The sequence below is a fragment of the Apteryx mantelli genome, chromosome 6 (genome assembly GCF_036417845.1).
Source record: "Apteryx mantelli isolate bAptMan1 chromosome 6, bAptMan1.hap1, whole genome shotgun sequence".
Taxonomy (NCBI): domain Eukaryota; kingdom Metazoa; phylum Chordata; class Aves; order Apterygiformes; family Apterygidae; genus Apteryx; species Apteryx mantelli.
The window spans coordinates 46,492,493-46,519,692 of record NC_089983.1 but is presented as its reverse complement, the minus strand read 5'-3'; the positions used below and the strand labels follow the sequence as shown (position 1 = coordinate 46,519,692).

Genomic DNA, 27,200 nt, shown 5'->3' with positions numbered 1-27,200 from the left:
TTTTTTTGTCTATTGCAAATACAGTTTTTTTACTCACACAGTAAAGACTATATTCGACAGCCTGGTTTGTGTTGCATCTTCCTTCATTGTAATATTTATTTGACTGACATGCTAGAAAGCTCAGAAGCCTAAAAATTAATACAGGTTATTGGTTATTTCCGTAATAAAATTAGTTGACCTTTAAATAATAGTATTAGATAAGGGAGCTCTAACTGCAAAAAATGACAAAATGCATTTTTAATATGGTAGCCGTTCCTATTACTAAATTTTACAGTCACTATGTGGAATATACATATTGTGATTAAACACTGCTCTTGACTGTATATTTGCCAGTAACAATGGAATAAATAGAATTGTTGTATTCAGGACAGAATTTAACCCTTCAGTACCAGTTTCTACCAGTTGTTAAATTTGGTTGCATTTGAATAGTGTAGAAATAGGAAGACCTAGCTTCTTAATTTTCTAAAAATGAATCTGCTCAGTAAAGTCCCAATGCTATTGTTTCCAAAGCTTCTTTACTGAGCATGACCATATGCAGATTCCTTCAGTGCTTTAGCAGAATGTCTTGGGCTGCCGTCGTGATAAGATGCAGTAAATTGTGTCAACATACTCTTGCATAGTAGTCTTTCTAGCAATTGAATTTGTCGACTGTCTTAAAGAGGAGACTTGCTATAAAATACTATACTGGATATGAAGTTTGTATGCACACCTTCAGTTTTTAAGTTGGGAATGGGGTGCACTTCACTCAGGTTCCTTGAAATAGTTATTAAAGCAAACTTTCATAATCTTTTTTTTTTATAGTGGTTTGTGCAAAATAATGGCACAATTAATAATGCCTGGAACAGATCTTACAGATTTTTTTTTTAAACATTTAACTTCAATAATATATTTAATGATTATATTACAGTTTGGATTTCAGGTGAACTTAAATACAGCACCACAATCAAATCTGTAGTTTTTAAAAAATTTTACTAGGTCTTACAACATTTGCTGAAATCCTTACAAGATATTCATCTATTTGTAGCATCATATAGGTCTGTCTCCCCATCTGTCTCTGTTTTTCCTGACGACTAGGTTCTGGTACATTTTTTTCCACTTTAGTACTTATTCATTGAGCCCACTGTAATGCTGTTTCTATCACAGTTATTTGTCCAACAGCTTTTATTGATCATTTGTGATAAAATAAAGGAATTCTTCATAGGGAGAAACTTAACTAGCAATCAGTGGATTCAGTTTAACTACATTTAATTTCATATGGTAGGAAAATTAATGTAGTCAGAACCCATTTATGTACTATTAAATAAATAAATTAGTAACATAATGTGGTGCCAAAATCTTAGGAACAGTAAGAAAAATATTATTTTCATTGCATTATTTTCTGCTAGGCCAGATTTATTAAGGAATTCATGCAACTTTTATATTTCAAATGTAGCTCCTCATCTAAGGTTCAGATTCCCTACAAATAAATCCTTATTTAACAGGATATCCCTGAGACTTTTTTTTTTTTTTATTATTGGCAGCCTGACTAAAATAGTCTCATCTGGTTTAACTAAAATCTTTGCATTACTTGGCGGTGGTTTCTTTTGTACGTGGTGCTTCGAGCTCATTGAAGCTCAAACGGTACAGGAAATGCAAATCATGCAAATCATCCTCACGCTGACGATGTACAGTGGCGTGATTGAGCAGCAGTACGTATGGCTCGTGGGCTGACCACATGAAAGAAGTCATTTAAAGACCAGATGAGCCAAAGCTGGGTTAAGTTAGACTATGTGTGAGCTTCAAAGCTTATAGAATAGCATCCTTTTCAAAAATAAATTTATTTTATTAATAACACCTGCGCCGAGTTCTTAAACAGTGAGAACATATAGAGATGAACATTACATTAAATACATGCCATACTTGGAAGGGCAAAATTGTTATTTTGTGTAAATTCAGGTATGCATTCCTATCGATGAAGATAGACCACATTCTCAAGTACTCTTAAAAGTACCGTTGGTGTTTATTGTACGTAAAAGCCTAACTCTTCTCTCCCTTTCAGGTAAAAATGAAAATAAATGGAAGATAAAAGGGAATTTTGCCCGTGTAAAAGGGTTAAGAAGAGGCTTTCTGTAGGTGCTTGTGAACTGAGAGGAGAGGGAGTCTGATTGCTCGCTGCTCTTGCACGCTGCCTGCGCAGAATTTCTAGGGTAACTTAGAAAAAACACTGAGGATTTTTTTATGTACTTCTGAAGAGGTCTGTCCGTAGTCTCAGGGCTGTCTGCCTTTAATGAAGTTAAGGCATGGTTGTGTTGCGTAATTCCTAACCCCGAGCGCGGCGAAGGGGTAGACAGCAGCAGCGGTGGTGGTGGTGGGAGCCCAGGGGCTTTCTCCGGGTTTCAGCTTTGCCTCGCGCCTCGTGAAATGGGTGCAAAAATGCGCCTGTACCACCTGAGGAAGGTAGTCCTAAGCATTTTTCAGGCTAAACTTGCAAAAGAAAAAAGCGAGCAGATGGTATGTTTTTAAAGACATTGTTACATATTGTTGTTGATGTTAGACATGGGTGGCTTTTTTTGTGTAGAATGAGAGTTATTTCTTATGAGTTTTTTTTTAAAAGCATCAAAATAGCAAAAAAAAAAAAAAAAAAAAGGGAAATAAGGACTGTAAAAGTTGAGATTCATTCAAATAATGCAACACAGTGCAAGCTGGAAAATAAATGTCCATCTTGAACTGTCTCTGTGTAACCTCACTTAGTTTTTCCTTGCACAAGCAGCCCCGCCGAAGGAGGAGAGCTGCTGTAAGGAAGTTCAGGACACCGCAGCCCTATTCATGTGTAATCCCTCACGGATACGACTTTGGCTTGATGCTCTTTGAAGAGTGCCCTACGCCTTCGTGAAGAGCCTGTGGGTCCTTGTTTCTATCAATACCTACGGTAATTAATCCAAGGACAGGGATGAGAAGGAACAAAGAAATAGAGTTTTCTGAGCCAGTCCCTGGAATCATCTCTTCAGGGCAATAGGGGTGCGACTCCATGGAGCGCGCCTGCGAGGCCGGCTCCGGCAGACCGCTGGGCATGCGCTTCTGCACCGAGCGCACCCTCCGCCTTTTGATTGGTGTTACCAGTATGAAGGAGGAATTCAAATCACAGATAATATCGAATTATCCTTTGTACTCTGCTGCAGCAAGAAGTACCAAGATACAGGCGCTAGCGGACAAAGGAGAAAAGAAATTTTACTACTTGTGTTTACAATAATTTAATGAAATTTAATATCCAGTTTGGTGTTTGACAAGAAGTACAGATTACTTAAATGTCTGTACCTAGGAGCACAGGGCTGTATAAAGATCTTTGATTTTTAAAGTTAATTTGTTTCTTCCAACAATGTGTAGAGATATACACAGAAAATTAATCCCATATGATTCTGTAGCTACCAATGGTCCAGAACTTTTTTTAAGCTACTTTCCAAAGAATATCTCCAGTCATCTTGACAAACAGCTTGACGAAAGTTTCCTTTTCAAGAGCCCCTGAAAGGTTTTACATGCAGTCCAAAGGCATCACTGGAAAAACTGTGTTATTTGGAGACCTTGAGCAAAAATGTTTCACGTTGTTCGGTTTTTGCAGATATGAAAGCTTGTCGACCAGACACCTCGAACAGATTTTTAGCTTTCTGTGGTGGAGAGATGCATGATCTTTTCCCAATAACAAATTAGCTGTTGTCAACAATTTTTCTGGCCACAGTTTAAATAGCTTAATTTAGAATATAGTGCTGCACAGGAATCTTGTGGAATTTGATAGAAGCACAGAAAATACATGTATGTATGTGTATATGTGTGCATGTATCTGTGTGTGTATACGTATACCAAAACACACGTGTTCATACATATCCTTTATATGCATGAAAATATATCTGAAAATACTGAATTGCTACGGTCTCATGAAGATAACATTTTATTTCAGGAAGTCTGTCAGGTACTGGGGCAATCAGGGTCCATAAATGTAGACAGACTGACATGATAATACATGAATTGATTAAGCCAATAGACCCTGACTCCCTCTTATCTTAAACTCTGCCTTGGGAGCCCGAGTACTCGCTGTGGCATCGATTCTCTTTATGGCTCTTGATAAGTGAGATTTGGCCTCAGTTTCTTAATGATTAGAAAGCATCTGGTATTTTCTTCTGGCTTTGTTACGTATGACGTCAGCAGCAGTATCTTTTGGGTATTAATGGGGAATAGCACGCTTTCAGCATTGAATGCCTTATTTATTGATAAGGTGAATTCAGAAGTTTAAAGGTACCATAGTTGCACCTAAGGTGTTGGGAAAAAGTAATTTGTAGAATATTCGGAAGCCTAAAAACATTATTAGTAGGTTAGACTATCGCTTTATTACTAGGTTTTTCCGCACGGGAAAAATCTGGAAATGTTCACTGTTTGGGGTGTGGTTTGCTTGCTCCAGGACTGCTTTGGAGTTCCCTCGAGGCATTCTTGTCTCGGGCATCGCAGCCACTGCTGTCCCCTGCCTCTGCCCGAAGGGCTGGGAGGACAGCTTTCAGGCAGTATTTTTATGATTGTAGTTTTCTGTTTTATCCAAAAAGTAGAATCGGGAGATAGTACAAAATCAGGCATGCAAATAAGATTCCTAATGGGAAACCTCTGTGAAAACTTTGTGTCAGACTCAAAAAGTAAAAGCTTTGAAGAATTAGGTTTTTTTCTCAAACACTAGCCCTTGCATCCATGTCCAATATTTTCCCATGTCAGAAACTCCACATACACTGCAAAGCAACTTGCCTTGCATTAGACTTTTTTTTTTTTTTGGTTTGCTCTCTTTTGCTGGTGGCATTATAAAGGCCTGTTATAATAACACGTGAAATAAAATGATAGCACATCAATAGAGATTACATTTAAAATCATGTTATGTAAATAGAAATAAATCTGCTTATGGTATATGCCATGCATGTTGCAGGTTTTATTTAAGAAATGTATGACTGAGGGGTTACACTCAATCCAAAAGCTACCCTTTCTGATCTCTGATAGAAATGTTTGTAGAGAAACCGTTCTTACGGCACTTAAAGCTTAATTCAGAACAGACAAAACAATTACTTTTCTGGAAGTTTGAAATATGTTTGGCAGCTTTTAAATTTAGAAGAGTATTTGTCTCACTTTTTTGAAATCTCAGCTCATTCAGCCACTTCGGTGTGGTCATTCAAATCTGGTAGTGAACGTGGGCTTTACCAAGTTCAAAAATGGTCTAGTAAAAAAGTGGCTGAAAATAATGTTTAATAGATGTAGACTGTAATTTTCCTTATTGATAGACTTCTGAATATTGCTATACCTACTGTCCCCACATTCTTGGTTAAGTGCTGGTTGATGTCGGTCTCCACGTGGGTCGGGGCTTTGTCAGCTCATATCAGCTGGTAGGTGGGATTCTCCTGCACCCTCGTTTTTTTGTGGTCTCGGTGACAGCATCACCTTCGGGGTGTGGGAATTGCTGGAGGGGGAGCTTTGAGTGCGCGGGAAGAACTGCTGCAGGTGCTCACGATCGTTCGGGGACAGTGAGTCTCTCTAGTTGGTCCCAAGTGGTATTTGAAAACAGTCATGATATTTGGTTTTGACATCTTCTGATGGCACTGTTTTTATTTAGGTTTTTACGGTACTTGGGTCTGGAGACTATTAAACATTACATGGTCTTATTTTAGTTTCTTAATTAGGGAACAGAAGTGTGGCTAGCGTGGCTTTATCTTCTGTAAGGATAAATGATGTACATTAATACATTAACTTACTGTGTGACTGTTTCTCTTAAGAAGAGAAGGAAGAAGATTGACACTGCAAAATATACATAGTTTTAGAGTTGAAGTATTGCATGAACACAGGCCAGAAACATTTAAATTGTGGTTCTGATGGCAAACTCAACTGATCACATTGAATAGTCTGCTCAGCTTATATTAAAGCAAAATAGCTGTCACTATACTGTAGCAACAGATATTATATGTATGTGAAGGGCTATTGGGATAAACACACATTTGCACTTTCCTGATGTTTTTTAAATGTAATATTTGATTAAGATATATTCAAAAATATATTGAAATATATTTGAAGGAGTATACACTGTGAATATATATTAAAATCACTAAGTTATTCCTAATGTTCTGCAGTGCTGCCTGCTCCTGACAAACATCTGATACGGATCATACGCCTCTAAAAAGAGAACTTCCTCGAGCAAAATATCCTCATGAAAACAGTTTGGAGACACTCACATTCTTTCTCTCGCTCTCACTCGCATGTTACATTTTGGCACATTGTAGGAGCAGGTAGCATATCTACTACCTGCTGTTGAAAGTGTTGAAGATACTGAATTATTTATTCCATCTTCTGCACTATCCAAACTCGTTTTGGATAGTTTGACACATCTCGGTCTTCCATATGGATACTTCATGGTGACAGAGTTGCCAGCTGCTCAGGTTTTATGACAGTCTGAGTTTTTTCGAGGACTGTATTAGTTTTCTGGGAAGAATCCTGCTTTTTCTAAGTTCCCCAGTCTTATGCAGTGGTTATGTCTTGTAGGGTTGATAGTCTGCAGTGGAAATTTTTGTGAAAATGAGCTACCAGAGAGTCAGCTTCCATAAAAACATTTTTGAAAGGACTTGATGTTTATAGATTGACTGAGGTGAAATCTGAACCATTAGAAAAAATGCAAAATTCATTTGCTAAGAAAACTAAGTTCCATTTAGCAACAGTCTTCAAATTTATAGAAAACAAAAAAACCAACTGTTTAGATATCAAACTGTACAAGTAACATAAAAAACATGCAGCAGGCTGAAATATTTTGGACAACAGGATTTTGGGGGCACGTGAAATGTAAAACTGCTAAACAGTCTGCCAAGACCCTGCCTGTCTCCTCTGTGATTATGCAGAGTGAACAGGTCTTCCATTTAAAAACATAAAATGGATAAATCTGTAAAATTGGGAGAAGATGCGAGTTTTGAGTTTGCCAAAACTTTGTTAAAATAAAGGAAAATCAGCCGTTGTTTTCTTTTGGGCTTCAGTCACGCGCTCTGAGCTGATTAGAGCGTCTATTCGTATAAACCTTTCTCAAACAAAACTCTCCCTGCTTTTGGCGGGTCTGCTTACGCTGCAGTCTCAGTTTGCTCCTCCTTCATCGGGATAAGTCAGTCTTACTTGTAGCGAGGTCCGTATATCCATTGCATTGACTCTCCCTCTGCGTCATCCTGGAGTCAAGCTGGCTTGTCAGTCCCCGGCGGGGAAGCTGTTATTGCACCTTTAAGGAGCCGCTATATTTATCAGCTCCGTTGGCTTCAGGTCGATCGATTCCTACCTGCCACAGGGCGAAGAAAGAAAAGGGAAAGGAACTTACTTATCTTAAGAGTGCTCAAGTTGTTCCCGTTCCCGTTACTGTCTCTGGGAATTTTGCTGTTTGCATCTTCAGTGTAAAGTCCACGCGTTGTTTCTTTTAAGTAATATCTCTTGCGCTCTCCTCGGAAGCGTGCAGACAAGGGGGGGGGGGATTTACCGCCTTGCTTCACAGAAACTCCTTGTTTCATTTAAACCTTTGTAAAAGGGCCTCCTTGCTTTCCAGCTGTTAATATGGACTTGCATTTCGCAATAGCAATGGCTCGCAAGCAGTCCGAGCTGGGACCTCTCTCTGTGAAAGCTGAACGTGCCCTCCCTGCTGTGGCCGTGGAGGGGTACTCGGAAGCGAGCTTGCTTTCACGTGCGTTTAATACTAGGCACCACCCCGGACACAAAATTATCCTTTTAGCTGGCTGCCTCATCCACCAAGGAAAAAAAAGTCACGCCTTGAAGCTGGCGCAAGTCCTGGAGCATATACACGCTGCAAAGTTCAGTGAGAAAAATGCTACTTTTTGCTTATTATCTCACGTCAAAGAGAAAGAAGGGTTTAGCGTTCTCCCTTTCTAGGTGTTCAGGATATTGTGTCTCAGATGCTTGGAAATGATCAGTCGGCTCCCTCGGTTACTTGGCAGCTTCCTGGATGGAAATCATATGGCCTGCGTGAAGCAAACTGCAATGCAACTGCTTCGGTCCCATTCGGTGATTTAGTCATTGCTTGGCGTTGCCGTTTCACAGTGTTATCTTTGTAACGTTAAGGAGTAAAGTCTGTGTTCACGGGCACTCTACACTGTATATAGGGTATATATACACTGTGTGCTATATGTAGCTCACTGTGCACTGAGCGTCTAATACTACGAAAAATCTAAATTCATGGATTTGTAATGGACTCTTTACAGATAAAGATGGGAAAAATTAGCTGTTAATTAAGTCTGCAGATTCAAACCACCTTCAACAAGTACAAGATGGCGTGAAGTAACAGTCCGCAAAGTTTGTCGTTCACTTTTGCTACTAAATAGTAGTATTGTTCTATATGGTCTTAAGACTTTTCCATACTGGTACCACCTCTTGAGCATACTGCATTTTTCATGCCAGTCTGGCAAGTTTGTTTTTCTTCCAGAGCTGCACAGATAAGACGCCCACTGACATGAATCTGGAGAATTAAGAAAAATATATTTAATCTTAATTAAATGTTATTTAATTAACAGTTGGTTATTAATTTAAGTGAAGCATCAGTTTTACAAGCCTTTGCCCTTAAAAATGTCTTTTTACTCTAAATCTCTCTGCATCTTGTATGTTAACATTTGGTGGATCACCTGCCTTCAGAAACTATGTACCAAGGGTCTTTTTCTTGCTCTATCACGGCACGTATCTGACCAGAGTTCATCCGTGTATCTCATGAGCCACCCACCAGTGGCTGCTTTTTGGTGTTGGGATATTCCAATTTGCTCGTGTCATGTTCTGCTTTAATAAGATGCCTTGAATTCATTATGTGCTGTTGCGGTGTGCGAAATCTGAAAGAGGAAGAAGATGTGGATTTGTGGCTTTCTCCTTCCCCCCATCACCGCAGCTAGAGCTGCTGGGTCTCGACCTCTCTCGTCGTGGAAGCAGAGAGGACGATGCAGCCCATGGTGAACAATCTGGCCATTAAAGGAAAAATGTGCATCTGTCAGTAATTAATTGAAGCCAAATTTAATTACAAATCAGGGGGGGAAAGATACTACTGCACACTTAATAAAATTCAGGGACCTTCAGTGCTTTTACCTTAAAAAAAAAAAAGAAAAAAAAAAAAGGCAAACCCAAAAAGTCTATCTGAAAGAATTTATTTCAAGCTTACTGACGACACAGCGTGACACTTACTTCTTGATGTTAAATATAAAAGAAGTTATTTGATTAACTGCTTTCAAATCCTTTTCAGTATCTCTTGAGTTTATAGGTTGTAGAAAATGGTGGTAAATGTTTAAGGCCAGATCTTAACTACCGGCATGGGCATAGGTGTGTTGGTTTGCATTGGCTAGGGCTGTGGCCCCAAAAATTGGATTCTGAGGATGGTGCTCCAGTGTGACTTCAGGGCTGATTGTATGCAAATATTCGGATCAGCTAGTGGAGATAAAAATTCATGGGGAAAAGAAGGAATTTAGAGAGAATGCAAATAATTTCAAAGTGAAATAGTTAACTCGTTTATGCAACCTCTTGAATATTTTAAAGGTGAGATAATTGATAATATTCAGCTTCAGCCCAATTCTAGTCTTGCTGAATAACATCAGTAGGATCAGTAGGTTGAGACTGGAGGTTTTCAAATATTCCACCCCTGGTCATAATAGAAGTCTAAAAATACACGTGTCGTGTCAGGAGGAAAAGGGGGGAGATTGGGAGATGCAGTAGTGACGCTGGAAACGCAGCTCCCTTCTGCTCCCTGTGTGCGAAATAGCAGATGTTTGTGCAGATAGGTATGAGTTTTGTTTGGGATTTGATATACGTGGAGAAGGGGGAACTGATTTTGAATTCTAGGCAATAAAGTCATTTGAAAAATGTAACTGAGGTCTAGCACACTAGGAATAAGAATTTCTACTGTACTCAAAAATAATATAAAATGAAGGAAGAAGGAGATTTTTTTTAATAGAAATATCAAAAGGGATTGGCATTGTGAGTTCAAAACAAACCGTGCATTTGTACTGTGTTTTAGTAAACAAGACAACCCCCAAATCCAAAACTATGGAACTAGTAGCAGCCATAAATATTTATCACTTGTGTATTCATATGTACATATAGTAATTACAGCAAGAGGAAAAAATATTTTTCTTTACAATTAATATTTGTAAACGTTTATGAAAGTACATAACAAATAAATAAGACAAACACTTGGCTTAATTAAGATGAAAGGGATGACAACCCTTGTGATTTGTTCTGGAAAATAAAGGATGTTAAAATAGTAAGACTTAATTATTTCTGTAAACATTTCAAATTATGTTCTATGTAAAAAAACTTAATTTATGAGATATATATTAAAGTATCTAAGCATTTTTGACATTTGTACATTCCATCTCAAAAAGAAATTAGGGTTAATTTATTATTTATTATACTGCATATTGTCATATATAATCATTTATTAGCATTTATTATTGTTCAGAAATTCAGAGTCATCTATTGTTTATTGGGAAATGGAAAAGCATTTTATATCTGTTTGCAATTTGTGTATTCTCAGTATAGCAATAAAAATGAAACTTTTACAAGTTGATCAGGTAAAAATGCATGCAATAATAAACAAAAAGGACTGATTTGTTTAACTTTTCATGATTGACAATGCTATTTCATGTACAATTAATGTTACATTTGAATAGAGAACATAAAGCCTAATCATTGGAATTGTCCGAATTGCTGGGTGGAAATGGAGGAAACTTTATGTTGGTGGGAAAGACGGAGGAAGCAAAGCCTTCAGGTTTGGTTTTGGGGAGCTTGAAGACACCAAGAAGAGGTGGCTTTTAGACCCTCAGGATTTCTCAGGGTGAACGCGGTTCTGGCCGTACTTTGTGTCTTTTCCCTGCTCTGTATGCGTTTGCTGGGGTTGAAGGAGGCACCACCGCAGGGCACAGCGCCGTTGCCCACCTTCACCAGAAGGATGAGCTCCTCCTCACCTCACTGCAAATGTTGCCCTAAAAGCTCCCATTTTTGCTATAAAATTTCAGTGTTTCTGGTCAGCTGGAGCAGATGTAGCCATCGGCAGTGGTGTGATGTACTGCTCTGTGCTTTCCATTTATGGATGATGGCTTGGCGCGTTGCAGTACCTGTGTGATCTCACATGGTGTCCTGGCTTCGATGTTGAGTTTGGTGGGAGTTTCAGCTACTACACTTGGTCAAGATTTTAGTTTTAGATTTTGCCCAAAGGCACTACCTCCAGCATTGCACTGCCCTGCTGAGAAATGGATGAAGGTCAAGGCAGTGAGTGCCACCTAATGAATATTCCTTTTCCTTTGTACCTGTTTCCCCCAAAGGTCTGGTAATTGTAGTGCTACTCAAATCTAACTCTGCTTTCTCAAAATACCACTTGTGACAAATTAAGATATATATATATTAGATATATAGAGATATTTCTAGACTATCAAATCTTCACTCATAAGCTCAGTTTACTGTGAATGTAGTTATTTTGCAATGAAGCTTTATGGACTTAACTGTCATGGGCACTGTAGGGAAGGTCGTGCTGCTGTGGGATCCTAGGTCTGCCCCAGGTGGTGAGTCCTTTGGGTGTCTTGGTGCTGACCGCGCTTCCGCGACACCCACGGGAGTTTCCAGTATGATCAGGTGCTGCTCTGAACTGGGAATCGAAGGGTTCAGTCCCTCTGTAGATATTGTGTCGTCTCCCAAGGGAATGGCAAAATGTGTTTTTAGTTAAGTTGCATAAGAATTTAATTGAAAGGTTTTGGGCAGTTTCATACAAGAGTAAATCATAACTGTGATGCAGAGATTTATAAAGGAAAAATACTTTTGCGCCTTTACTTTTATACTTTACTTGACATAAATGGAAATCTATATTGGTTTGTTATTTTGTCTGCCGGTAATTAAAAAAAACACGGTAGAGTCTTTTCTATTTTGCTTATTTTCAGTCTTTTGGAATACAATAATATGAAAGACACAGCAAAGGTCAGATTATCCCGCGTGCACATCACAGCTCTGAATCTGCAAACGTGATCTACTTGATTCCCATGAATATTAGTATGAATTAAGCACATGCTTAACTTAATACACATAAGTAGTTCCACAGAAGTCAGGAGGACTTCTAAGAGATTCAAATTAAGCACAAGCTTAGTGGCACTGCAATTTGGCCGGTCTCCAAGGCAATGGTGCTACTGCATGTGCTGTGGATCTGGCTTATGGAGGAAGGTCATCTGTAACCCCCCCCCAAAATACTTGGGGATATTTGCTGGGGATGGCTAGGGCAGTTGCTTTAGAAATGTGACCTTCAGCTCAGGTTTTTTGATAATTTGCACCATATATTTATTGAAGGGTACTGTATATATTATGTGTCGTAGTGCTGATGGGTCTAGATAAGGATACTATAATAGCAGTTTAAATGTGTTTTTTGTGAGATGGTAAGCTAATGATGTAGCTGTTAATTTGAATTTAGCAGACGTTTTAAATATAGGTTTCTCTTACAGAGACAAAAGTTGCAATTTAAAGCTCTTTGGTGGTCTAAAAACAGCTTAATTCTCTAGTAGCATGGTAATAAGTACTAATCCAGCTTATACAGTGATTGTAGTATGTCATGTTTGTGAAAGATTGCCTAACTCTGCTTTCTCTGGGTTTTATGTTAATTTTTTTAAATTAAACATAAAACCTTATAACATCTTTATGCTGAGATAAACTGTTCAATTTAACTTGTGCTCAAGCAGCAGCTGTCAGGAATTATCATGTTTCGAGCGTTCTTGCTATCACCTTGTGTCTTTACCTCCCGGATACACTCGGTGGGATGATAAAGCTCACCTTGTTAGGATTTATTACTTAAATAATAACCCGAGGTAAAATGAAAGTTGATGTCACGTAGGATGACAACTGACATATATTTATGTCGCACGTTACATTATAATAAACTTTCCTTTCTTCCCCTTGTAATAGGTGTTAAGTGGCAATACAATCCGGCATATCCTCCCGTGCCCTGCGTGAGTCCATTAGCCACGTACATGACTTCTCGGTGGGCATGTTCACAGCGACTTGTACTGTCAGGTGTTATTTAAGCTCACGAGACCTAAGAAATTGGTTATTGCTGGGAGTTAACAGCTTTTATGCCAGCCAAGAAACAAAGATATTTAAGTGCATCTGGTGTCTGTTGGATTAAACTATAGAAGCGCTGTGAAGTCATGCAAGAGAATCGGAAAGGGTGTTTTGCAATGCTGTGACCAATTTAACTTTTTATTTTGCAATGAGAAACGTAAGCAATGTCATTTGAGGTTCTAAATCTGAATTTGCTAGTAATTATAACAATTTTCTCTTGACACTGGTTTATTTATGAGCTGGGTTTATTCATGAGCTGTCTTATCACTCCCCATTTCCAATGTAGAAAATTCAGGTCTACCTCTTTGCGGCTTTCCTGGTTCGTGTCCTTGCTTGCCTTATTAGAAGGCCTCCTCTAGCTCTAACTATGATGATATATTCCTTCAGTTTCCCCCAACCAGTACTGCAAAAATTATTTTCCTTTCCTGTGGATATAACCATCCTTTTCCGTATTCCTCTACTAGTTACTGCTTTGTCCGTCATAGTGAGTTCAGACATTTCAGAACTGCACAGTTTTGTCCAGTCTTGAATCTTGGATCTCATTTCTCGTCGTGCTCCCCGTTGCCCTTTTCTCTCCAGCAGTAATGTTAACCTTGACACCCCCACTGTGTTCTCTTTCCACTCTTGCTTTTGTGTCTCGCGCCATGCTGCTTCCCCATGTTTTCAATCCCAATGTGCCATATATTATTTTCCTTTCTTCATTCAGATGCAACCAAGTTTATAGACACTACTCCACATCAGTTCAGTTTGCTACATAGCTTATCGCAGAAAAAGAAAAGTTGTCTAAAAATAAGTTTAATGGAGAAAAAAAATGAAAGAATAAGCTGTGACACAATCCAGAAATATCCTGAATTTTGCCAAGTAACCATTTAATCTTAGTACTGTAATATTTGGCGTTCTTTTTCTCCCATTTGTAATTTTCTCTTCCTCATTCTCTTGTTTCTAAACTTCTCTGAGCAAGAATATTATATTGTCTGGAGGGAGCTTTCCTACCTCCAGTTTGACCTGGCATCCAGGTCATTGTGGGGCCCAGAGGTTGTTATTACTCCTCATGACACATACGTGATGGTATACATAAATATATTCCTTGGTCTCTTTATGGCTCATAATGAACCAGTGCTCATGTCTTAATTGGCATTCTATCTGACAGTCCCTTTAGAAGAGCAAATATTTGATGAACAAGGGAAAAACGTTCATATCTTTCTTTAGTAAGCCTTTCAGAAGATCAGCATTGACTCAGGTCGGTGAAGATGGATATTGGATCTGTTCTCTAGGAAGTGCTTGTTCTAGAGATACAGATTATCCAGGAATGTTGTCATAACCATAAATATGGTTATTGTAGTTACTACTATTTGTTGTAAATAATCATTTATATGGTTATTTTGGGTCATCGGCAAGTTTTAAGGTGGACAACTAGAATCAGTTTATTAGATCAGTGATGTCAGTTTGGTGGTATTCTTGAGCACTAAATCCATATAAAAACAGGAAAATTTGAAAAGATTTTAAGAGAAACAAACCTTTCATGCATCGAATTCTGAATCTGTACTATTAAAATGGTGGACAGCAAAAAAAAAAGAAAAAAAAAAGCCAGAAACATGCTATGCCGAAAACTAATTTATTAAGGCTTAATGTTTTATGTGCAATAAATACCTGTTCTCAATATTTTTATCCCTTGCGCTGAGAAATTTATAAGACAAATTGTCTACAGCTCTGCAGTTCTCTGTAGTTTCAGAATGAAAGCAGTGCTAGCCAGAGGACAGCGGATGGTTGCGTGCTTTTGGTGAAATGCTGGGATATTTGCCCCTGGTTTCAGTAGGGTCAGGATTTCACATTGCACCTTTAAATACATTCATTGTCTGGTAGTCGAGTAACTTGTACAAGGTTAAGATATCGGCTTGCTAGCGCTGTTTTTGCCCGCTTTATCTAATTGAAGGAAGTGTGCAATACTGTGGACTGTGGAATAGCAGGAGTGATATGGCAATACTGGGGTACAGGGATACAAACTACCTTTCGTTATAGAGGATACCTAATAAAAATGAGAAAATAAAACATAGAAAAAGAAAAAGGGAGGAAAAAAAAGACCGTACTAGATAAGTGTACTGCATAAATCAAAAGGGTTTATGTCATAACATGAACATGTGCCATTCGTGCTCATATATTGAATTTCAGTAGTTGGTTGCATAAAGAAGTAAAGTGTAATGAAACTGGCAAGCAAAGTATTCCCTAGTCAGCCTTATCTTTGTTCCATTTGTCCTTCAGATACAGCTTTTCTTGCCTTTTTCAATAAAATCCATCCAGCTTTTTTATTTTGCATCTCTCTGTAACTGAGCTGAGCAGACCAATGAGATTCGGTGCTTTTCTAGTCGAGTTCTTAGCAGCTGCGTTTTAAGAGATCAAAACTTCGAGCGCTGCTACATGGTATTAAGGCTCGGCTATTGATGTGTCCCTATAGGGGTTATGTTTTTCTTGGGGGGGGGAGCCGGGGAGGAGAGGGGCGGCGGGTGGCCCGCCTGCGCCTGCCCGCGGCCGCTGAACACTGCTCTCCTTGTTTCCTAGGGTCCTCTTTGCGAGCTCCGTGCTTAACCTGGCTGAACTCGTGGCCCTGCGGCCTGACCTCGGCAAATTGAAAAAGGTCCTCTACTTCCACGAGAACCAATTGGCGTATCCTGTCCAGAAGTGCCAGGAACGAGATTTTCAGTACGGCTACAACCAGATCCTTTCCTGGTGGGTGTTTCTCGCACCTCTGCGTGGGGTTTAAGGTATTCTTTCACGTGCAAACTTCCGGCATCGTACGCCAGAGGAGTCCTTCTCTGCTGAAACGATGGCAGCCTAGCAAACAGGCACAGTCCCAAACAGATGCGAATAAAAGTGCTTTGGCATAAACAGGCAGAGACGATCCACTTTAGCAATAAATCGAGATGAGTACATAAAGTCGGCTTGCACTACATTCGGGCGGCCATCGCGTACCTGTTAGCTGTGCAAATTTTGACCTATGTCGCAGCCATAATGAGCGAGACACTTGGTCTCGCATCCACATAGCAAAGCTGCAGCTCATCAGCTGTTGCTTAGCCATAGCTTTTACTGCATCCAACTGAAATTATAGAGAGGTTTTTAGGGAAATAAACAGAAATTAAAATGTACTGCAGCACTTTTCTTGAGAAGAGAGGGCAGTAAACATACCAGATAAATCCTTATATTTCTTTCATCTAGTATTCAGAGATTGCGCAGTGCTAAAATACCCAGACATTTTAAAGGCTGTGTCCTTTATTGTTACTAAAAACAAATGCATTTCTTGAATCTAAGTTAATGAAAGAAGTTAATAACAGCAACACGGAAAAGCTTTGTGGTTAGACGCTGTACAAACCTAAGTGAAACAGCAAAACTGAGTTGTTTTGAATTGAAATAAATTCATTTACGTGATCTTTCTCACCTATCTGTTATTAGGAGAATTATTAGGAATACGGATTGAGTCTTTTTAAGTATATGTTAAGCTTTTGCATCTTTAAAATATAAGCCAGTTGATATTCAGATTTCTCAAATAATAATCTTTGTATACTCTGAACACTCTGTAGCTGCTTTTGCCACTGCATTTGCAAGATGTTTCAGTCACTAAGTAGCAATGATGTGAAAATATAATGAAAAATCTTTCGAAAATGGTAGCAGCCATCTTCAGATTTACTGATATAAAAAAAGCGTGCTCTTTGGTACTAAAGCAAGGAATATTTTTGTATATATATTTTGCTTTCTCATGGCAGTTATATTTTGGAACATGAGTTCCTCTTTTGTGAGCTGACATTAATCTGCAAAACATGCATTTTTAAATGAAAAACTATTTTCTTTTGCCTCAAAAAAAAAAGACCACTATAGTTGCTTGGTTCTGTCTCCTTCAGCCTCCAATAGCTTCTCTATGTAATTATATAATATTAATCTTTCATTTTTGTCGCTGCAGAAATCACATTTTTAATAGCAAATAGAAGACATCTCCTCTATATTGCTCCTAACTACCTACTGGACGTTTGCAAAGGCAATGAAACAAGCTGCCTACTTTTTTTTTCTTTATAGTTTATGAAGATTTTCTGAACCTTTTAGTGTTTCAGGGTTTCTTTCTGAATCTTTCCATCTTCTAAATCTGTCAGAAATACTTGAAATACGAAAACATATTGTTCCAGTTTTGCTTAGAGGTTTTGGAGACAATTGGAAGTGGAGCGCTTTGACTCTTCAGGTTGGTGTTTTGAACCATTAAGAAAGAGAAATTTTCTTCTTAATAACTCTAAAGGGTTTATGGCATACTGGTAGTAACTCACACTTTTAACAAGGACTGAAATTCCTTCCCTCCCAACTGCTCAGGCAGGTACGACGACAGGATCTCTCTAGTATGCCAGTGAAATGCTGAGCCTCCAGGAAAAAAAGGTTGGAGAGATGAGGCTTAATGTACAAGACAAGCAGAGATGAAAATGTTTGGAGCCTTTGCTAAATGTCAAAGAGCAGCAAAAAAAGCGCGAGGCTCGTGTTGTGTTTTGTGTCCTGCGTAAGTCGATTCGGAAAAGGTGGCTGCGTCGTTGGGGGAGATGTGAGGGAAGCGCAGGGTTAAAAGTCATAGGTGGGGGAGAGAGGGGGATTTCAGAGAACGTTTCAGCTCCCATAGCCTAGTTGAAAAGGATTCTTTCTCTCTCTAATGCTTTTTTGCCTTTCCTGCTGACTCCTGCTGCTTTTGTGAGCAGTGTCAGTTTTCTTTCTTGACCAGACAGCGGTGAGATGCAGTGAGGATGAATGACAGCCTCTCACCTCAAATATACTTTTCACCAGCCCAGTGACTTATGAACACATGTCCTCAATGTATCTTATGACCCATAGGTCTGTATTACAATATATAACATATTGAGAAAACCAACTAGCCATAAAACATTTCTTACCTCTGTTAGAGCATTGCATGTTTGCCAGTACAGCTAAGGTTGTGTCAGCACTTCCTGGATAAACTTCCAGATATTTCAGTCTTTTGAGAGCTTTTCGTTTCTCCAGACTGAGAATCTCAGTGGAGAAATAATACCTAAATGATCATTTAACCACATCTTAAAATTATTGATCTTGTTGGTTTTAAAACAGAGCACTAAGGAACAAACCATCGTGTTAATATACCAAATTATTTTTCAAATTTTTTTGATGCTGTTTGCTATATTATATATTTTGTGCTTAGTAAATGTACTCTTAATTGAGATTATGTATGCGTAGGTTAAAAAAATAAGTAATAACGTACCATTTCTCTAATATTCTCTAATATCTGATGCACTCAATCAATCTTTTTTTTTTTTGTTCTTTTTTTCTAGCAGTAAGTTTCATTAATCTTAACCACTTTTTACAGTTTGGTTGCTGATGTCGTTGTGTTCAACTCTGCTTTTAATATGGAATCATTTCTTACATCTATTGGAAAATTTATGAAGCTGATTCCTGACCACAGACCTAAGGATCTGGAAGAAATAATCAGACCAAAGTGCCAAGTTCTTTATTTTCCAGTCAAATTTCCTGATGTGAGCAGGTCAGTATGTTTTCCGTCTCATAAATTGTCTCCAATCTGTCAAAACTGCCTGTTTATTGTGAAGTTTTAACCATTCAGTTAAAGCACTGTTAATTAAAGATCTTGATAACATGCAAAAGTCAAGCAGTTGATAAACTGATTTCTATAATCACAGGCTGTTCAGGTAGGTTCTGATTCACCAGCACGGGCATGAGTAGTCTTGCCAAGCATGTCCTCAGTCAGTTCATGTCATACAAAATTATATAGTTCAGTGAGAATCATTTCCCAGCTTGTTTTAGTTTTTAAAATGTTGACTATTCCTCAGCTCTGTGTATTTGTTTCTACAGCGGAGGTCAAGGAGGAGAAAGAAATTCTAGAGACTAGTAAAAGTGATAAGTCTGTAGTCAAGAAGCTATATTTCCCTTGGTATGTTATAGTGGGATTTTATTCCCTCCTCCCTCCACTACCTCTCGTTTTATTGCCTTCCAGGTAGGTGAAAAGCATTTCAGTAGCATAGAGCAGACTTGCATATTTTGGCATTAGCTGCGGTTGTAGATGCTCTTCATTCTTCCTCAGTTACTCTGAAGGACGTTTTTTATTGCCCTTGTTTCAGAGCCCATCTTGAAATTAGCAGTGGGTTATGTGGCTCAAAGGGAACATTCGCTAGATCCTTTTCACTTTTGATTAAACCTGGCACAATTGTTTCTCCTATTATAAGGAACTCTCCTCCCACTGAACAGGAACTTTGCTTCAATGGGACCAATACTAAATAGAGATACTATGATTCTGCAATTTGATTATACTCTTAAAAACAATGTGATGCCTGGTGCATTTTTTTGCTGAAATATGGATAGAAAGCAGTGTAATGACTCTGCAGGAGTCTGGCTTTTGATATGACAGTAAGTTTTGGTCCCTGACCAGCCTGTACTTGCAGTTTATTTCAAAGACTAAATGTACCTTTGCAGTAGTTTTGGGCAGAGAGTTTGCTAGTACAGGCTTAAGGTCATGCACTCTATCAATGTTTACATTGCAAGGTTTGCATTTAAGGAACTTGGAAAACATGATATTCTAAAGCACAGTTGCAGATCATTTAAAAATCCATGTCTAAAATTAAGTCTTTAAACCTATGCTTTTGGCAAATGGGTTAAAATCCTCCAGTGGTACTTAGGTGCTCCTTGGGTTGCAGTGGAGGTCAGTACCAGTGTATATTTGAGGATCTGCTGCTACTTCTTAGACCCTGTTTTTAAAGAGTGAGCAAATGCTGTGGATGCTTAGGATGATATCGAGCCATTGTAAAAGGGTCTTGTGTTGTCTGAAATACCTTGGTCGTGTGGCCAAAGCCTAATTTTAGAGGTGAAGGTGTAATAATACCGTCTTACATTAACGGAGGCCTTTTGGACTTGTCAGCCTCGGCAGATGGGGTCAGACGAGACCGATTCTGCCCACGCAGACTGGTCCCGTGCCGTTGGTGTGTGCAGTGGGCCCCTATCTGAACTCTTTGCCCAGAGCAGAAGGTGCTTGAACTGCTCAGTAGTCTCCTCTCAAACTGGTAGAGCGAGAAGATCTCATCTTACTGTATGTTCTTCTTAAGGTTCTGCTTTTGTATTAAATCTTGTCTTACAAAGCGTGACAGCTTTCACATTTTTATTGTAGTTGTTGCACTTGAAATTATATCTAAAAACTGTTTTCCGTGGCAGATGGACAAAACTAAGATGTTGTGAAGCATAGCTGTGTGACCATACAGCTTGGTCAGCACAGTAATTAGAAACACACATTAATATCAGCTGTATTATTTCTAATATAAATTTTATTCAAATGCTAGCTCTAGACATTAAGTTCTGATTTTTAGACAAAAAGCAATATCGTAACAGAAGAAAGGGAAGCATAGGAAAGGATTGCTTTTGCATAACTCTGAAGTTCTTTGGGTTTTGACCTTCAACTGCATCCAGTATTTACTATTTCTTTACAAGATCATGTTTTAAATAATGTTGAATGCACCTGTGGCAATTGAATGCTGTTTATTAATTTAGACTGTATTACTGTAGTGACTGAATGGAGATTGAGGAGAAGAAGGTTAAGAAAAATTGTGGCCAAGCTAAAATTTATAAAGCAAGCTGTTAGCCCAGAGTGTTTTTCAAGTTATTTTCAAATGGTAATTTGCTTTATCCAAACCAAACTCATACAGTGTAAGTAAGTGATTATTTGCATGACTGACAATCATTTCAATGCCTGCAGTCTTTTTAAAATGCATAATTTTGCTGAGATGTTGGGAAAATATTTAAAAATTCTGAAGGCAAAATAACCAGGGTGATTTTTTTCTTTACTTTGACCTCTTTTATTTCGTGTGTGAATGTCTAAGGGTATGTTTGTGTCTTAAATGTAAATTTTATTTGGACTTAGGAGGGAGGTGATCTGACCAAGAAAGCATCCTCGCTGATAAGATGGTGATAGCTTTAGAGATTATGTTACGTTAATATGTCATTTTAGGGCAAAATAAAAATAAATACATCTAACCCTTGATCAAAACAGTGTAATAAAGCAGCATGTCACACGAGTAAATCCTGTAATGTGTTTACCTTTAATGTAATTACTGTAGATGATTAGTATATAAAATAGCACAATCAGCATAGTAAAAGATCACTTAAGAGTGAAGGTATAACGATGGATTGATACATTTTGGTGCAGTAGAGAACTTAACCTCGGAACTACTTGTGAATGCTGTTAGATGTACCATTATGCATGTGCACAATATGCGTTTAGATATTGCAGATGGCCATCTGATCGCTACTTTTCTACTTCCCGGAGGAACATATTGATGCTTTTTTATGAAATACTTCTTTTTAATAAAGATTTGTCATAAGGGCACACACTGGCGTTCCCAAGGCACACAACCGGACCCTGGTCCTTATCTCACAAGGAGAAGAGATGGAAGGATTTGAGGCTTTAGCAGAATAAGAAATTTACTGCCCTGATCCTCCTGGTTTGGGGCTGTGATGATGCCTAGCTTCCTCAGTGCATTCTGTGATACCAGCGCTGCTCCACACGTGACAAATACTCTGTCATTTACTACTTCAAATTCTCCACTTTTTACATTCTGATGAAGTATATTATGTAGAAATAAATATATATCACAATACTTTTAAGCTTACAAACAAATAAAATGCCAAGTTAAGGCTGTCACTTCATAGTGCATAGGTGCTGCAAGGGCTGTAGAACAGTAGGTGATTTTACATGCCATATGTGCTACCATACTTCTTAACAACGCTTTGAATTAAATATCTTGTAATTCAGACTTACCTTACGTTGTCATTTGTTACATTTCAAATTCTTAGGCGTTGTAATGTAAATGAAATGCTGTATGTTATTTTTTTCTTTTATATAGTCTGTATCGATGTCATATATTTTTATTTTTGCAGTCAAAAACTAGGGCCCAAGAAAAAAATCCCCTTTCTACAGATGTTGTCTTTGGTACACGCATCTCCAAATGCCAGTGAGCATCACTGGAAGAACAACACCCCTAGCAGTTCTTTGCCGATATTTTGTGCTAATTCTCTCAGTCTGTCTGAGACTTTGGCAGCTGGGTCAGGCTATATATATACTCCTTGGAATTCATTGCAATGAAAACTGTAATACAGATTTTGGTTATTATTACTGTTCCTCTCATTGTAGTATATCTTTGCTATTATCATGAAGTGGTAGAAAAAGAAAACGTTCTTATAAGCCAGAATGAAGTAACGTTCCTAAGAGCTTACAGTGCACATTGGAGTAAGGTGGAATAATAGAAAAGACAGCATGAGAGGACTAAGATTACAGTGGAAAATAACAATAGCTTCTTTTTAAGTGGGACTTGTTAGTTGATGTCTTGTACTATCCGCATTACACATTTTGAAGTGGAATTAAAGATTTTAGAATGCTGTTTCTTAATTTGCTTTTATAACGTAGTACAGTTAACGGGGCGTTTTCAACCATTTGATTTTATATTATTTAGTTATGGTGTAAGAGAGGCAGAGTTTAGAGAATACTTTATGGCCAGTCAAGGGAGTTCCTGACTAAAGCACAAGTTTTTAAGAGACACTGACAGTGTCTCTTATACAGAAACCAACTGTCAGGAAATGCCTGGTTTTGGTAATAATAATAAAAAAAAGAGGTCACTTTCATCATTCAGATCAGACTTGCAGTGCTGAACTTCAAACCTCTTTGTAGAAAACTAAGAGCTTCCCCCTTCCTCCGTAATCATAACAACTTGCAATAGCTTTGCTGTGCTGGAGAAATGCAGACGCCGACGCTGGGGGCAAGGCTCCTATGCAGGAGAGCCCAGAGCTATAGGTGGGCGCTGGGGACACGTCTGCCTTGCACAGCGCGGCGCTCGGCAGAGCTGCCCCGTGAGCTCGAGCAAGCTGCCTTGCCTATTGGAAGCCATATGCTTTAGAAACCATGCTCTTTTCGGCTAATTAGCCTTCCAGTGAAATAGGATATATTGGCTTAGGTGGAGCTCTGTGCTAATGATAGTGGGTCTGGTGGTAACTCGGGCATCTCCGTGGTGCCCTGCACTCTATCCGGTAGGCATGTCCCCCCCCACTGCTGAGGTTTATGCATAGTTAGTGTAATTAGTGCCAATAGACTGCCCCTACCTTGGAGCTTGCAGCTGAAGAACCAGGTGATGGAAATTGCTCCCCTGAATGTCTTTGCTCCTCACCTGCTGCAAGCAAATTTGGAGTTTGTGTTGGCATGCTAAGACAGGTATGCAATGCTTGCAGGATCTGGGACACAATGCCTATGGAGGAGAAAGTGCAATATTGGTGTAAAACTTGCATGAAATGGAGTCTTTCAGTTCTGGTGTCTTGGGTCGAAGGTTGGTACCTTCTGTAGCTCAGGCCTGAAAGCTAAGGGCAGAGAGCTGCAACTGCAGCAAAGGATGGGGTGTTGAACGTGGATGTTGGACTAACCCTTTCTTGCTTTCCTTTTCCTTCCATGTGTGCTTTCGTGGCCTTTTGGGGATTACCTCTGCTCCAGGCTGGTTTTCCAGAGGCTGAATATGCTAGTATCACCCTCAGCATAAGCCTACTGGTGCCCTCCTAGAGGAGGACCTGACTGAGCAGTCTGCTGGGTTGTATTTGTTTTGCAAAACTTCCTAAAACTAATTTCTTTTTATCTATTCAGAAACAAAGAATAGTTTTCCTGAGTCTCTTTTATCTGTCGTATAGGTATTGAACTAAATGCTATCATAATAACCATTTAGTCTCACAATAGCTCACAAAGATACTTAAGCAGAATTCTCTGTGCAACCTAGTTTTTTATTATGTTGGGTACTGCTCATGTTGCATACAACACATTCCCATAAAACTTGCATTTTGTATTTACAGAGAAATTTCTCTGGAGAGTTAAGGTCTTGTAAAACATTCTTGTTCTACAGCATGAACGAATTATTATACTCTGGGGCATTAAAAGTGAAGTGTACTGAAGAAAAGAATTTTTTCATTAAAATGCAGTTTATATTGATAAAACAGATTACTAACATTTGATGAAATGTGAAACTTGGATCTACCCATATCGCTAAATCGCCAGTAGGTTTATTTTGGCAAGAAGAATAGTATGTAATGTATATCAGGACCAATCATTATACAGTACCTGTTAGTTTTGTATTAGATTAAATTGTCTTTCACTAAAGTACTTGAAAAAAAACTACTCTATCTGTATCTTGAAGTAGCAGAATGTGGTAACCAAGAATATTAGAAAATAAAAGCTGTCGTGTTATCAGTTTTGGCACAGTCATTTATCAATCAGTATTTTAAACATTGACAAGTGGTAATTTAATAGGGAATGACCCTGTTGGCAGGAAGTTCTAATGACAGATGATGCAAACTCATTTATCACTATGGGGCTGTGCTGGCTTCTTACCTTTCTCAGTATCACAGCTCATATTTTCCAAGTCTGGGATGTGAGAAGCCACAAAGGGCAAAACCTGTGGCACCAAGCCTGCAACCACTCCCATCTAATCCGATTAACTCTTTCGCTGCAGATTGCACTGCAGCATAGCTAGGACGAGCTGAAAGTCCTGATACTGATTTAAATCCCATTTATTTCCTAACTAGTTTTCACAGTAGCACTCGTGCGCACTTTTTATGTAGTCAGTGCTTGGAAGCGTTCAGGTTTTTCGCTTGTGTCAGTCTGAATGCAAGCTCGAGACACTTGTGCTTGGCTTTCAAACCCAAGCTGCGTTCTAATAATTAATAGCGCATTTCATTAGGAGGCATTAAAAATATTGCATGCGGTATCCTATACAATGGGCAGCTATTATTATTATCATTACTACAGTGGGAAGGAAATTGATGCATTCAGAGGTTTAATTGATTCGTGCATATTCATGTAGGAAGCCGGGGTAGAGGCATGACTGGCTTGGATTATTATGCACTTCCATGCATAATAATGTCACTGTAACTCGGAATAGACTTCTTTGCTGTAGTATACGTGGACATTGGAAGTGGAGGGACATCATGGGAGAGGAAATGAGAATGACGCCTTTGGCTGATATGGATGGCATTTTTAATCCTTCTAGGAAGAATCAATAATATAGTAATTCAGCTATACTTAGAATACAAATCTTCACATATTTTTACATTAATTTCTGCAATAGGAAAAGTTTTCATCATCTATTTTATATTATCCCATTTTACTCATTCTAAGGCATCATAAATGTAAGCTCTTTTTTGAACTTTCTGTACCTCCCTAGCTTATTTCTCCATTTATTCTTCCTCTTTTCCTTTCCCAATAGAATCTTTCTCTTGAAGGCTGCGATTGGGTTAAATATCATCCCCAAAATGAATGATTCAGAAATGAAATACTTTCAAAGTTTGCACCAAATCATTGTAATGAGACTCAGTGAAGTTTAAATTTAATTGGTTAAAATTGTCGTGGCAGACTTGTAAAGTAAAGCTGGTTTATCTTCTATTCAAAGTGGAAAAAGGCTATTGATTAATGGCAGAATCCTACAAGGTGCTAAATACCCTCATTTTCACGGCAGTTGTTCAGAGCTGAGGGTGCTTGACACTCTGCATGATTACAACTATAACACAGGTGGAAAGAGGTGGCATACAAAACTAAAAGCTGGGAATCGAGTGATGCAGTTGTGTCCAATTTCGTTCAAATCCATACGAAGATACAGACTTATCTTTCCCATATGTGAAAGATGCTGGTTTTTTTTATAGGCAGTTCTGTGCTTACTGGATTTTGCATTTCAAAATACTGCCCTTCAACATTTGAACAATTCCATATTTTTCATTACAAAATTCATGAATATTACACAGAAGCGGTGTTTTTTTGTTTTTCTTTAAAGTAATTTCATGCTTAAAGAATTCTACCAGACAAGACAGCAGTCATATTGATCGTATTTCTTAGTTGCTACATGAAGCAGTGACAGAACCTTTTTTCTAAACATTCTGTGCTTTCATTTTTGTAATAAATGAAAACGGAGGTAAAGAGCGCGCTAAAAATGCGGAAAAGATGAGGAATAGGAAAGAGTGTCTAAGTTTTTGGAGATTCATCATTGAGAATATGAAACATTTTCAGAAATCATTCTTAGGGCTACAGGGGAATGAAGTAATCTCTGTTAGCAGTCGGGGGGAATGGCAGTACCTTTAGAAAAAAGCTGTGCTTGATGATCTTCAACCAGTACGGGTTTTAAAAAAATAAAACTGGCCCCTTTAAGAGAATGATGAACTCATAAGTAAGAACAGGTGTATAGCTTTGAAAATTGATGTTAAATATAAAAATAAAAATTTAAGTGGATTGGATGTGCTTTGAGCACCGTGTAGGCTGGATTGCAAATGACCAGTTCAAGTTATAATTCCAGTTAGATACTGTTAGATAGGAAGGTACTATAGAGAAGATATTAAGATGTTCTGCAAGTTTCTATAGAAATTTCAGAGAATAAAGAATAACAGAATAAAATCACACTGTGGAATACATAAAACCGTAGCTCTAAGACTGAAACTTGAAACTTAACTCTCTGGTCCTATGGAGATGACCTTTATGTAATTTGTAAGAACAATTTACTACAGATGGTTTATTTATACATAACCAAATGGGATGAAGTAAAATGATTTTTAATTTTGCAAAATTATAGATAATTTCTTTGTTGTGCAAGGAGTTTTTCAATCTGTTCAGAGTTCTTTTGGTTTTGCATTTGTAACTAGGAATATTTAATATTTTATAGTTTGGACATTCCCCCTGCTTGGTTGTGACTCCCAGATGAAACAATCCTCCTCTTCTTCCTTTTAAATAATTCAGATAGCATACACTTAAAAATATGAAAATCCCAACGTAAATGTACCAGAAGTGCTTTTAAGGTAGGAGGCAGTTCAATTTTAGTATTGAAAAGATACATGTCTAAATAGTAATGAGAGTTCATCAGAGTTTTGGGCTTACAGGCACCAAGTAGTATGGATTCTAGTTGAAGAGCTATGGCAGATCCAAGTCCAGCAACACTTTCCCAGCTTCTTTTCATCAAGTATGTGTTAGAAAAGATCCTTTCATTGTATTGCCTTTTTTTTTTTTTTTTTTTTTTTTTAAGAGATGGGGAATTTTG

At 38.3% G+C, this 27,200-nt stretch overlaps 1 protein-coding gene across 12 annotated transcripts in view; it reads left to right on the top strand.

The window, feature by feature from the left end:
• GTDC1 (glycosyltransferase like domain containing 1) overlaps positions 1-27,200 on the top strand; it is a 195,259-nt gene that overhangs the window by 85,472 nt on the left and 82,587 nt on the right. For all 12 annotated transcript variants that reach the window (XM_067299402.1, XM_067299410.1, XM_067299407.1 and 9 more), the window contains 2 exons: positions 15,661-15,828; positions 18,464-18,637. In XM_067299402.1, coding sequence (XP_067155503.1) covers positions 15,661-15,828; positions 18,464-18,637 — 342 coding nt within the window. The remainder of the gene's footprint in view (positions 1-15,660; positions 15,829-18,463; positions 18,638-27,200) is intronic.